Consider the following 14,499-nt stretch of genomic DNA (forward strand, 5'->3'; position numbering starts at 1 on the left):
ATCTCCTCCTACAATGGACCCCCACCATTCCTTTGGTGATAACAAGTATAGAGATGGAAATAACCTTGAGAAAGTTATGATCAAAGTACATAAATTGCACCTGTTGACTTCCAAGAGTGAATTGTTCCTGGGAATATTCAGATGCTTACAGTTAAGCATAGATTTAAGCACCTTGCTACATTGGAACCAAATATTTAGGTTGGATTTCAGATATTGTCCTAAGTGGCCAAAGGTTCTGTAAATTAGTCACCCAGTCCCGTTCCACAGCCAAACAAACAGTCAACACAGTAACAATAATATCTAAAACGGTCCATCAATCACTCCAATCTCTAAATATACATCCTCCTCAATAGTGGAGATCAACTACAATTCTTAAGAGAACCGCCTCCAGATTTAAATGGGAGGAGCTAGTGATAGCTGTTTTCACTGTACTCAGGAACACACTTTCTTCTCTGGTCTGACAGCCCAGACAGACAAATGAGGTGAGGTTTTATTGGAACAACTGCTGATGAGAAGACAAGATTTTGAGCTTGCACACAGCTCTTCTTCAGGTCAAGTTTGCTGAATACCCAGGCATGCTTCAAGGCCTATTTTTTCCTACACAAAATTTGCCAGAAGGGAGAGGTGAGATTCTTTTTGGGGTGGAGGGAGGAAGAAATATTTTTGATGTACTGAATCAGCTGATTAATCATTGTTTTTAGTTATTGCACAGGTGCTTAGAGAGTTTTTGATCAGCACATTCTATAAATCTAAAAAGCAAACAAACAATCTTTTGATCCATTTGCTGGCTCTGTTGAATTATTTGTTATGCTATAATACAAGTTCTATGTTATAACAATCTTTTGTGTTTCATTTCAAAGCCCATATTCACACACTTACCCATACAGTGTACTGAGGTTCTGGAGCACTGCAGTCTTTTGCAAAAATGTAGGAACAATTTCCTGGGAAATAATAGTAGATGCCATCAAATGTTTCAAAGTGATATTGCCCCCAGGATTTGCAAATTCCATCTCGATCCTTACCACCATTAGGTACTGGGGAGAATAAACAAACAACATAAGCTTATAAAAAGCACTAAAACAAAAAATTACACAAGTGTCACAGACACGTACAAAAGTAATATATTACATACATACATCAGCACAGAAGATATTTCTTGAATGATAAATAAAACTGAGATTTAGACAAGTTTTAAAACTCTTAGTGGAAAACCGTGGACCAATGAAACCAATGGAAGTTTTGCCATTTGATGTCAATGGAGCCTGGATTTCACCTTTAAATTATAACTAGGGATGGACCTATGAGTAGAGCTGGGCATAACTTTCGGATCAAAAACTTGTGTTCAGTGAAAAAAAGGCAGATTCGGTGACAATGAATCATTTCACGAATTCATGTAGATTTCACCAAATTATTTCTTTTTGGGGGAGATACTAAAATTCGGTGGGGAAAAAAAATCAAACACTTTTTGTTTTGACAGTTTTTAAACTAAACATTTTGATTTTTTATTTTGAAATTTCCTTTAAATTTGATTTTAAAAATTTAAATATATCTGAAAATACTGGAAATTGAAACGAAAGGTTTTGTTTCAAATAAAACATTTTGTTTAACCCAAAATGAGTTTTCTTTTCAACTTGTTGAAATTGCCAGTGAACTGAAAAAATCCAATACTCACAAAACTCTACAAAGGAGAGGATGATCAGATAATATTAGGTTTAGGTCAGGGTTTGGCATATGGGTATGGGCTCAGGGTGAACCAAGGCTAAGATTTTGGCTCAGATTCAACAGCAGCTTTGGCCTACAAACTCAGCTGATGTAAATCTGTGAAGTCCCGTTGAATTCAGTGGAGCTACGTTGATTGACACCAGCGGAGGTTCTAGGTCAGACTTTAGAAAGTCCCTCCATGGCTGCTGTTGCAGATATTCTACAGAGCCAGGGTAGCCTGAGGACTCAAGATGGGTAGAAGTTGTTTGCCCCTCAGTTCTACTACTGATAGATTTTTCTTGCCAGTGACTACACACAGCACCTGCCAAAATTTGTCCCATGAAAATATTTGAACATTCTGTCTTCAGAATGGGCAATCAGGCATTATAAGTGGAAGTGCAGTAATATTTTTGGTGATACATTTAAGTAAGTAAAAGCAGATTTAGTACATAGTGATGCACTGGGATACTCTTACAGGTATTAACAAAATTCAGGAATGTCTGATGCTTTTCTGTACTCCCATATCTCATTCTGAAATACAGCATTTGAGCCACCCAGCTTCCTTTTAGAATTATAGCTTGATTATAAGGCAATTGCAAAAGTGCTTTGAACAGGTATTATTTTAACAAACTATCCCCTAAATTTCACCCTACTGTGAAACTCAGTTCATTTGCCTATTATTGAAACTTACCGATTTGGCATCTTTCACCATGAGCCTGAAACATCTGACAGTCACAAACACCTGCCTCTGAACAGACTGCTCCATTAAGGCATTCTTGAGGACAAGAGCCTGAAGGAAAACATAGCTGCCTTCTAGCATGCACTAGTATCAAACATGCCAAACAATTTGGATTAAACCTTTCTATTAACTAAAATAGAACCAGATTCATTAGCTAAAAAAGTTAACGAACAGTGATCTTAGTTTTCAATGTTTATTTCATTTCATCTTTTTGTTGTTTGGGAAAAAGATAGTTTGAAGATTTGTAAACTAACAAGAGAGCAAAGGTCAGCCTTCTCCGAGTAACTAAAAGGTCAACTTCCCATGTAAAGAAAAAATCCCAGTAGTCTTTCAATAAAGATATACAAAGTGCAGATTATACTCATTGAGTGAGTTCAGCACAAACTGTACATATGTTCAGCTCCTCCTTATTAATAAAAGTTAGAGTGAAGAGTACATTCAGGCTATAAATCCCTATGAATATAAAATTTTACATAACCAAAAACAGCAACAATAGCCATCCCCTTATTATTTCTGTTTGAACAGTTGAAATTTGTCATGAACTTAACATTTCATGGGAATTAGTTGTTTTATATTGCAGTTAATTTACTAAAATGATATACACATGGTTTCATAAATGAGTTTAATATGCAAGCTTTCAAAAAACCAAGACATGACACTTTCCCCATTGGCCGTATTAGAGGAGATTAATCTAAAACAAAACACCATATCTGAATGTCCCAAATTTGGGAGAAGGCAGAGAGGGAGTCAGAATCCAAACATGGATCAAATTTTGCAAGTAGTTGTTTTCTATATAATGAGCCAAAACAATATCGTGGATCCAAGTAACTTGGAGACTGGCAAGGTTAAAAATCCTCCTCCAGATTTTGCAGCTGGGGAACATCTTTACTTATGTATGTTCTACTGCAAAAAGTAACACAAACAACCCTAAAAAAAAATCTTACACCCAGCCTTAGTGAATTCATGGAAAAAAGCTCCCAATGACCAAAATTGACTTTTTAAGGCAGCACATGAACTTTAGCTTTGTATTCTTTCCATTTTAAAAAGTTATTTTTCAAATAAATATAAAGACAAATACCATATGAAAATATAGACAAGGCAGAGAGTACAGTCTCGCTCCCCCATTTCACTTAGAAGGAAATGCTTTTAAAACAACAAAACTATATGATGCACCATGATTTGTATTCATTTATATGAAAAAACCAAAAAGCTCCATATATGAGTGGAATAGCTTAAGAAAGTGTCAACGTTCAACCCATTTGATTATTTTTGCATGCTGAACTTAGATAACAGAGATGGGAACGTATCATCTATGGAACATCTGTAAAATCCCTCAATTAACTCTGAAGAAAATGAAGAGTTTGAATGATGCCTAGAATCTTCTAAAAGCGGCTTTAGGTTCGTCTTCCATGAACCACTGCTATTATCATTCCCACTCAGCATATCTACTCAATCGGACAAAGCCCAAAAGTTATGCACAAGAAAACTGCTAATGGAAATAACCATAAAGCAATGAAGGATTTGTTTCATTAGGTGCCACATTAACAGATACACTAGAAATCAAGAAGTAAAGATCATTTTTAATAACCATTTAGTATGTCAGAAGTACAAGTTATCATAACAAAATTAGATAGCACTAGGTTTTGCATGGGAGGTATATACTATAAAGAGTTACACAATCCCTAGTAACATTTTACTTAAATATTATTATTAGCATGGCACTAACCTCCTGATGGACTTTGACCCTGAATAAAGTCCCCAGGAAGGTGAGACCCAGGAGAATCTGCTCCAGTCTACCAGAGAAACAAAAAAGCAAAACCAGAGTATTAATGCTTCATAAATTGTCTGACTAATACAATGTGGGGATTTTGCAGCAATTTTAGGATAGGAATTTGACAATTAGTTTAATACATAAAATGATCTTGCATTTACACAGTTTTTAAACCAAGATATTCTCAAAGCACGTTGTAAACTCTAGGTAAACCACATATAAGGAATTACTTTTTCTATTACTGAAAAGCAGACATCCCTGAGGTGGAACACACCACCAGAGTTATCAGCAGAAGGACAAGGAGCATAGCTCACTGAGATACTAGCACAAGACTAGCCATCTAACCCAAGTAGGCACACACTGTACTTTATGTGGTTTCCTAGCAACCCAGATGCTAATGCCAGATCCCTGTGTCAGTGAACAAGCTGTTTATCACCATTTGACAGTCCTGAAACAATTTTAAGGTAGGGGGGTTTTGCGTGACTCACTGACACACAACAAAATCCTGGAGTATAGAAGAGAGAGAGAGAGACAGACTTTAAAGCTAAACTTTAAACTCATCCCAGATGGGATAGTGAAAATTGTCAGATCTGCTCCCTGACTTCCTGCCTGGCAATGGAGCAATGGAACTGGGGACCAGTCTTTGCGGGCACAGACTCTGCTCTGCGAACCTGCTGCACAGCCCAGGAGCTGCTGTCAAAACAACACCACTATTCGCAAAATTGTTCGTCTACAGTTTCATTGTTGTGCTTTTCACCAAAGTCACTCCCAAGTTTCTTTCTGTTTGCTCTCTCAAAAGATTTAACAGTCAAAGAGCCTTTCCTCTTCCACCCTCCCTTCCCTCAGTGTGTGTTAAGGTGGGTGATTCATGAAGCATTTTGTGAAGAATGAATGAATGAGGCTGTGGATTTAAGTTTGAGGAAAAAAGGTATGAAAAAGCTTCTCCTCCTCATCCCGGTCTTGTTATTACCATTTCCATTCTCTTTTACAAAGACTTCATTGTGACAACAGCAAAGCCCCATTGCAGAAAGAAGGGGGATTTTACCCCCTCCTTTTTCTCTGTGGTATAACCTACCTCAGCTGCTAAGAGATCTCTTTTCTGTCGAGTTGCATTAAACTCATTTCTGGAAGAAAACAAAAAGGATCTTGTATAATCAAAGGTCCCTGAGCAACCTGAATAAGCGGTTCCCCAGGGAGAGGTGTTTCTCTCTGATTTCCATCGTGTTATCAAAGAGGTCTTTCTTGGGTTAACATTTAAAAAGGTGACTTTTTTTCTTTTCATAGTCTCGTTTTACAAAATTCAAGAGTGCTCAGATCTCTGCTCTTGAACACCGACTACTTGTTCAAGAAGGCACTTGGTATTTATGGGGGAGGGGAAATAAGCAAATTGGCCTTACAAAATGGGACATGAAATAGTGAAGCTTTTTCATTAGATGCGTGATATGGTACACATGTTGTGGAGGAGCACCAGAGCTATTTGCATATGCAGTGGTCATGGTGTTAAAAGTGTAAGGTTACCTTCCAGCAGTAACTAAATATAAATTCATTAAATTAATTTAAAATATAAAGGCCTCAATCTACAAAATACATTTCATTTTATTTAACAAGCCAAGATTTTATATAATATAGCATGTGATCTCTAGATCTACTACAAGTAATTAGATGTACAGACCTGAGCTCTAACCCTGCTTCTATTGAAATTAATGGTAAAGTTTCCATGGACTTCAATGGAATCAGGAAGACCATCTAGTTTTGGTTTGGTTTTAACTATTGCATATAATTTGTCTTGAAAGTGCTTTTTTCAGACTGAGAAAATGAATTACTGTCATTGAGACTATTTATTGTATAACGCATTTTATTTGTGGGCAATTCCCTTCTGTGCGTCACTAGAATTTTATTATTTTATTCTGAAACTAAAAGGATATACTGGCATTTATTTAATGTATATTGTCAGATATGAGAATAGTCACATAAGATACTCATCCTGTGAGTTTACTTGAACCTCTGAGGAACACCATCTTTTTGTGATTACTACAGAGGTGCACTTGTTTTTCAAAAAAAGGACTATCACGTTTAATCACCAGCTCCTTTGGGAAGAGTTATTAGCAAACTGAAGAAATATTTCACATCTCAGTTACTAAAAGTTAGAGGTATTCTACACAAGGCCATATTTCCTATACTTCCATCATATCAGACAAGCCTTACTGATTCCACTTATATTTGCTTTTAAAACTCTGCAAATGAGGAAGGCACACTCACCTTGCTGTTCTTTTCAAAAGAGAAAACTCGCAATAGGATCCTGTTGGTTAAAAAGTGATGGAATCAAACCATTTTCTTCCGTTTCCTTCTACACATTTTGCATGCATACAAATGTTTACCTGACTTCGGTTTAAGAAACAAGACTGAGTTTTGTTCTTTAAAAGATGTCTAACAACAGTAAATTTTTCAGAAAGCATTTATGCAGCCTATTTTCCAGAGGGATTTGGGTCTATATTATTCCCTGCCAACAAAGAAACACTTTTCTTCTGTGTGATTGATGTCTTTCTTCTTCAGATCCTGATCCTGAGAAGTGCTAAGAACCTGCTATTCCCAATAAGCCCCATCCTGCAGATTGCTGAGTACCCTTGACTCCCATCATAGTCAGTGGAAGTGGTGAATGCTCAGCACCTTGCGGGATCAGAACCACTCAGGATCCGGCTTAGGCTTCAACGCAGCCACCTGTAAGCTTTTCTGACCATAATAATTATAAACTTTTACTCCAATATACTTAAATCTCTTTCTAGATTTCATGCAGATTTACTTTTATTTTAAGCATATTTGTACTTTCAAGTTATGTGAAAGTCATAATGCTTGAAAAACCTGTTATTCTAAGGAATCATTTTTTAAACTGTCTATGATATCTATTAATAGCATGTGTGATGACTACAGAAACTCTCCCAGCTGTTATCAGTATGCCAAATATTTACTCAAGTTCTAAAAAAAGTTCAAACACACTGCAGGTGCAGTCCAAATCTTGAGCAGACCCAGATCCTGTTCATAATAATTAAGCCTACATCAATCTGATAACACATTTGACAATAACGAGAGGCAAGAAAGCCAAGAAAAATAATTTTGTCCTTTACAAATCACTTTGTAATAAAATTCAAGTATTAAAGTCTGAATTAAAAAAAAATCTAAGTCATTTTTAGTTTCAAAAGCAGACAGTGTGTGATGTAAAGATATTAAGTCTGTGTTGATGTTTGTTTGTTTAATTAGGCCATGCACCAAGAAATATTTGCTTTACAGTGAAAGAAAAATAAGTAACCATATTACTAAATTGTTAAGAGAAGCTTTCTAAAATATTTTTAGTGTAAAAATTGAGCATAAGTTCTTACCTTGCAAAGAGAACAGCAGAGAATGAACCAAGAATACACTCCAAGGTATCATTAAATTGAGTTTTCCCACAACATTCATTTCAGTATAGCTTCTTAGTCTGAAATGTATCCAAATTGATGGCCTTGACTATGATGGCATCTTAGAAGTATGTGCCTCTGCAGTGTTTAAATCTTTTATAAATTTAGATATCAGAGAAATTTAAATAATGCAGGGCAAAAGAAAAAAGAGAGGGGCAGAGAGGGAGGGGAAAAAAGGAATATCAAGCTTCCTAGCCCCATACAGCTTCTAGAGCTCTGGAAATATTGCATACAGCTTTTTGACTGTTCTTCTCTCATCAGCAATGCATGGTAACTGCTTACCAGAGCCTGTATTAGTTACACTTACACTAGACCTGCAAGGCTTACTCCCCTCTTTTGGACTGAATCAGCCCTTTATAACATTCACGGATAGTGACATGGGAAGAAATTTTGCCATGTCATGATGCTTTGAAAGAGTTTTCAAGCAGTCGTCATTTCACATTTGTGTGTTTTGAAACGTGCACTAATTAAAATTGCTGCCCTTTCTACCTTTTATTTATTAAAATGAACAACTTTTACATTCAAGCTTACACTGCTATTCTTGTATAACATACAACTAAGTTGTTTTATTACAAATATATTAAATGACACAACATACATTTTAAATAAGAGACATTAAATTACCTGGATTTAACTAGCTAATGGATGCAGATTAAGCTTTTTCCTTTTAATATTCTGAGTGCCACAAAAGAAAACTGCCCACAAGAAGTGAGTAATTTGTTTTGTTTTTTTAATAAAATGTTTTAAAATCTCATATATAACAGAAAGGGAAAAGTGTTGGGAGGGCATAAGTTTTTTTGGAGGGAGGGGTTCATCCTCTTGACTATATTCATCACCAAAATCTAATGTAAACAAAGGAAAGAGACTACCTAATCTAGCCTCACCCTAGAATTACTGTAATCGTCCCTTTAAATTAATTGATTTTAAAAAAAATCTGTATAACTTTCAAAACGTATATCATTAATCCAAAGAACCACTTGATCATAGTACTGTGCCTTCCCTTCCTCCTAATCCATCCATAGCCCATTTGGTGTTTGTCCTCATGCCTTAATTTAACACTGGGTCAAACCGTGTAAACACACACTACTGAGTGCAATATTCACTAGCATACCATGCTCACTGATCGTAAATTCCTCAGTGTTAAAGACGAGGACGGGGTGAAATCTTGGCCCAATGGAATCAATAGGAATTTTGCCACTGACTTCACTGAGACCAGGATTTCATCAACTACCTTTTATTTTTATGTAAAGCATCATCCATGTTTATGGTGTGTACATAATAAAGAATACAGATGATTTCTGTAACTATACATCAGGAAAATATTGCATTTACTGAGCAATTGTTTACTTACTGGGATTTAAAAAACAATTCACTGTTGGTTTTTTGTTACACTTATGAAATAAACAGCAGGATCTTATTCAGGGGACAAGACAATATGCAGCGTTTATTATGAATGCGGAAAATATTTGAAAAAGCAATTGCCTAAAATACACTTACACACAGTTCTGCAGGAGGGATATAATTACCGGCCTCTGTGCTGCTCGAGCTGAATCACTGGCCAGGTGACTCAGACACGAGGATGGAGCCACACTCCGTCAGTCACAACACAATGCTCCTTGGGGTTTGCAGAATGAACCCAAAGTCCAGGTTTCTTCTCCCCATTTTTATACTTATCCATCCCCATTCGGGTCTATGGATTTTGTCATTTCAGATAGTTTCCTTGTTTGATGTAATTGTCAATTACGTTTGATATCGCAAGTGTGACAACTTTCCCATTATTCTTTTATTCCTGTTTCACACTTTGTCTTGTTCCTGTCCTTGGGAAAACTGGGGAGTTCTCTTGATCTTCGGCCATCTGGGTTGTAAAAGTTCTTTAAGCAAAAGCATCTTCTCTCCCTCCTGTCCTTGGAGGCTGAAAACCATTACCTCAGCAATTACTTCCTCACTGTCTTATCTCAGCAAACTCAGACTGCATTCACTCATTCATACTTACTAAAAATCATTATATTCTTATTTTATTACATTGGTACATTATTTTATACTTACTTACTAACATAATAAAATCCTTATACCTACACTAATTCAATTAATACCAATTTTACTAAAAGAAAATAAAAGAAATCTTATTTGCCATCTTATTGCCCCATGATTTACACATCAACCACATTCCTGATATGCATTGGGCGCTTTCCTTCACTTATAAATTATCACAATTAGATTTCAGGATGTTCCCAAACATTCATAGGTAGATCTTCACAAGCAGGGTCCCAATGTGTCATAAATGTTAAATCACAAAATGTTTTGGCAGAATGTTCCCACTCATATGTTCAAGCAGTCGGTTATCATAGTGGAGCCTGGGGTGGCATGAACAAACAATCAATGTGTCCGGAACATCCCTATCTATAATGCCTAGTTTTATTCTCTCAGTGTGAGGATTAACCCTTAAGCTTCAAATACGTATCCATGGTCCAAGCCTACTCTGGTTCAGGCCTACATCACAGTGCTGGGGCCTACATTTTGGGTTTTGTTTGTTTTTTTTGTTTTTTTTTTTTAAACTGATTACAAGCAACACCCAAAATTATTGTAACTGAACGATGCATATCGTACAGTGACAATACATTAAAGAAACATTTTCCCTTTTTTTATAATTACTTTGTGCTTTTGACAATACCATGATTAGCCAGTTCCCCCTTGTGGCTCTTTCACACACGGACAGATTTTCTTTAAAAATAAATAAATAAAAATATAAAAAAAAGTGATAATAAAACCCTAAGAATTCGCAGTGGGACCTAGGCACAGGTGTACTTCCCAAAACTTTATCTCATTGTTACACACAAAATAGGGTGGTCTCTAGGTGCCTTGGTCATGTTTAAAAATACAATTAGATAAAGCCAATAGCTTCCACAAAATGAGCAGACAGGAAAATAACTAAGCAGATTTCTACTCCGACCAATGCCGCATTGAGCCAACCAATAACAGCCCCCATTGCATGCCTCCCTCCCTGAGGGCCTGAGTAACAACACGCAACATGTATCTAATCTCATGCTGGAAAGCTATTTTAGCCCAAAGTGAATTTAGAAGTTGAAGGCATTGCATAGAATTTGTACTACCAGCAGTTCCCTTTCTTTTATTCCTCCAGCGTGAATCCCCTCGCTGATTGAAAGTCAGGCAAGGAGTGGAGAGAGAGATGCAGTGTTTCAAAAAGGGAGGCCCCAAGCCGCTTAGAGCTTTATAGTTCAAATTCAGTACCTTAAACTCCACATAGAAATGAACAGGAAGCCAGTGCAGGAACTGGAGCACTGGTTATGTACTGCTGGAAAGATACATCACTTACTAAATGGGCTGCCATATTCTACACCTGCTTCTATTTCCAGGTTGATTGAAGCTATTGCCCCATGTAGAGGGCATTGCAGTAATCTAATCTTTATAGATGACTCTTAGCAATGAATATAACTTTTGAAAAACACACTCCCCATGCTGCATTCCTCCATATTTTGGTATTTTATCAAATGTATAATGTCATTTTTAAACATTCTGTTTATCTGTCCATTTTGTGTCTCATTTATCCCATTTACGTCTCATCTTCTAGAGGAATCAATGAGGATATTTCCCAGTATGAAACCTTCTTCTCTACAACCTTCCCCCCGACACCTCCAAATGAAGACCTTGCTTTGGTTTCGCTGACTTTGCAGCCAAGAACTGCACAGGATGTCTTCTAGAACACACATCAATGGTATATTTTGGTTGATCGAAGGAATAACATTTGAGTAACACATCAACTTTGACCTGGAAGAATTATCCTGGAGGATTAAGAGAGTAGGTTACTCTCCGTACCTTGGCACCTCTGCCCACTGCCAAGAAGGAAGCCACTTAGTGTGAATGGTGAAATGGACTCCAGTCCATTAAGAGCTGGACTGAGACCGCCCATTAATTTCACAGATCACCAAAGAGTTGTTAGATGCCAATGACTTTTGATCATTACTAGACTGGGATGGACCCAAGCCAGCAATGCAGAGATGGAAAATTGCAAATTTTATTACTAATTCCTGAGCCATATAGTTCTCTACATCATTTATTTTGGTCTTATAACTATATTAATCTTTCCTTTATTTTTCTCTTACAAAAGAAGAGATATAAAGATAATCTGACCTCAGATTCTTCCATTCCCCAGACCGTACTTTAATTATATATCAATGCATCATATTTGCGTAGCTTCACAGAAATATTTCCACTACATTATTTTAATATGTAATAAGTAACTCATTAAGCTCAACTCTAAACAGATACTATTTAACCAGCCATTTGACAATTATTGTGTGTGTGAGATGACAACTATTTGGTGCATATTAATACCTTCATGATCTGGTAGTTTCACAGTATCTTCAGAAAAGTATTTGCTGAAAGAAGTGCCAATTCTTATGAATCCTAAGTATCGCTGTAATGAAAAATATCACTGTAGATTATAAAATGTAACTGTTTTCATAGATGAAAGTTGGGGGAGGGTCATGTATCAGTCTTTCACTCTTCTTCCTCTCTCCATTTTCAATCTATTCTCTTCCTCCCTCATCACTGTTCCTATGTTGGCAATTCTTGTGATACTTTTAGAGAGAGATATTGTGGCATTGATTCTCTTTCATTCTCCCTTGTTCCCACCACAGCCTTGTTTTCAGGGTTTCTTTAATTCTTTTCACTCTTACCCAGGGATTATTTTTCCCACCCCTACAACGCTTCTCAAATTTGAAGCTTTCATTTAACTGAGTTTTAACTCTCTCATTTGGAAAAGAATAGGGCCTAGACACATCCTCCCTTTGTGTTGTAGGCACACCAGTGACTCTGTCTGAAAGAGTCGTGGAACATCAACCAGGTAACCAATAACTGACTGACAACCAATTTATGAAGTTATTCATACTGTTGTTTAGATGCTGTTTAACGTGTCCAACATTTAGTGTCGGAAAAAGACACAACGTGTTAATACCATGCATTACAGTATAATGTAAATCTGGTTTCCTTTGTATTATTTATTGGCCCTTGCAGAAGCAGTGAAGACAGGTGAATAATATAAAAGAACCTAGAAATATTAGAAACACAGGAAGAACACAACAAAATTAGATTCATCTTGAAATAATGCAAAGTAAGAGAAATATTCCAGAACACATACACTTATTCAGATCGAGAAACCTGGAAAACAATAATGCTAAAGACAGACATAGGAGATCATACTGGAAAGCATGTTAGACATTAGTTTGCAATGTGTTATAAGCTGCAAAAAGGTCCATGCAGGTTAGGCCTTCATAACACAGACATGTCATACAGCAGCGAAGCAATAATTCCCTGCGATTCAAATACAACCGCACCTGTAAAACTGCATTCACGTCTGTTGACTATATTACCGGAAAGAGAAATTTGAGGAAACAGGTCACTAGAGAACCAGGGGAATGACAAATAAGGCAAGATCATAACTGTCCAACAAGCATCTCAGGAGGGAGAGAAATTATTTAGCGAGGTATGCTGTGGTATAAAAGTCTTGGGATTAAAATTAATGGGGGGCGGAGAGAAGCACAGCAGAGGAGGGAAAGTAAATTGAATATGAGGAATTACATTCAGACAATGAAGTTTATTAGCCTGCACAAGAGAAGTGGTAGAAGCCACACTGCTTGGGATCTTTCAAAAACCAAAAAGGAAAAAAAAATAAGAGCCCACTAGAAAACACTTTAGGGAACAATCCTGCATTGGCAAGGAGACAGAAAGAATGAATACATAGAAAGTCTATGATTAGAAATGACAAAGTTCATTTAGGATATAAATTCTGTATTTAAACGTTTGTTGGCTGACTTTAAATATACAAAATTAATAGCGTCATTTAACAAACAACAAATCTTTCAATTTATCTCAATGACTCCAAAACCATAGCAGCAAGGAGCATCTTTCACTTATATAAGGACTACACAGGGTATGTGTAGTCACTTCGCTTGTCAGTGAAGATACACCAGGCCAGAGTCCCATTGGTAAAGCTACTCCCAATTTTGACTCTGCCTACCTTGTTGATGCCAATGGCACATGGAACTTTTCAGGGCTTATGCACCACCTTTAGTTGGTAAATCCCAGTGTCAGGTAGACGAGTAGGCTGGAGCCACGTTTGCACAGCAGCTCCCAATCCCTATTCTGCCTTCCCAAGCCTAACACTCTGCAAATAGTGATCCCTAAGAGAGGATCAGGGCTAAGCTGAACCAGATCATCTTCAATTCCCAGTTCAGCCTCACTGCTGCTGGAGGACCCCGTTACACATCCTATCACTACTAAATGCTAGTTGGGGAGGGGCAGACTATGCCAGAGTTGTGTTGGTAAAGAAGCTCCTGTGCCAACTCTACGTCTACTATCGCTGGCAAGAGAACCGTTTTCACTACTCACCCCTGTAGTAAAGGTAAGTGGCAGGAGAGACTGAGTAAATAGAAACAACAGTTCTCGTTACTCTGTTTTCCCCATGCTCTCATGCATTTACCTTTCATCAATTTACTTCTAGTATTTCAGAATATAAAGCTAATCCCCCCCGCTAGGGGAGAATCATTAAATAATCAAAAAGCAAAAATGAACTCAACCCTGTGACAACTAGCAGCTCCTAGTACACATCAAGTAGTGTTTAAAATTTCCCATCTTATTAACAAAATCAAATTGTTTGAAGTGACATCATGGCAGAGATTAATAGGACATTTTTATGAGATCAAAATCCACCTTGGAAAACATTTTGATTAATTTTTGTTAGGATTAAAGACGTCTCTGTTTGAAGAAATGCCACAGAGACAGTATGCTCTGCATTGCCATACAATATATCCAGGTTT

The 14,499-nt window shown here is 36.9% G+C and overlaps 1 protein-coding gene across 1 annotated transcript in view; it reads right to left on the reverse strand.

Moving 5' to 3' along the window:
- OTOGL (otogelin like) overlaps positions 1–7,664 on the reverse strand; it is a 129,191-nt gene extending 121,527 nt beyond the window's left edge. Inside the window, exons 1-6 of the mRNA XM_067559109.1 lie at positions 7,586–7,664; positions 6,471–6,510; positions 5,287–5,335; positions 4,167–4,233; positions 2,393–2,491; positions 880–1,034 (exon numbers count right to left, since the gene is read on the reverse strand). Coding sequence (XP_067415210.1) covers positions 880–1,034; positions 2,393–2,491; positions 4,167–4,233; positions 5,287–5,335; positions 6,471–6,510; positions 7,586–7,664 — 489 coding nt within the window. The remainder of the gene's footprint in view (positions 1–879; positions 1,035–2,392; positions 2,492–4,166; positions 4,234–5,286; positions 5,336–6,470; positions 6,511–7,585) is intronic.
- Positions 7,665–14,499: the final 6,835 nt, after the last annotated feature.

This window comes from Emydura macquarii, unplaced genomic scaffold (genome assembly GCF_026122565.2).
Source record: "Emydura macquarii macquarii isolate MOO-44397 ecotype Brisbane River unplaced genomic scaffold, CSIRO-AGI_Emac_v2 contig_2205, whole genome shotgun sequence".
Classification (NCBI taxonomy): Eukaryota; Metazoa; Chordata; order Testudines; family Chelidae; genus Emydura; species Emydura macquarii.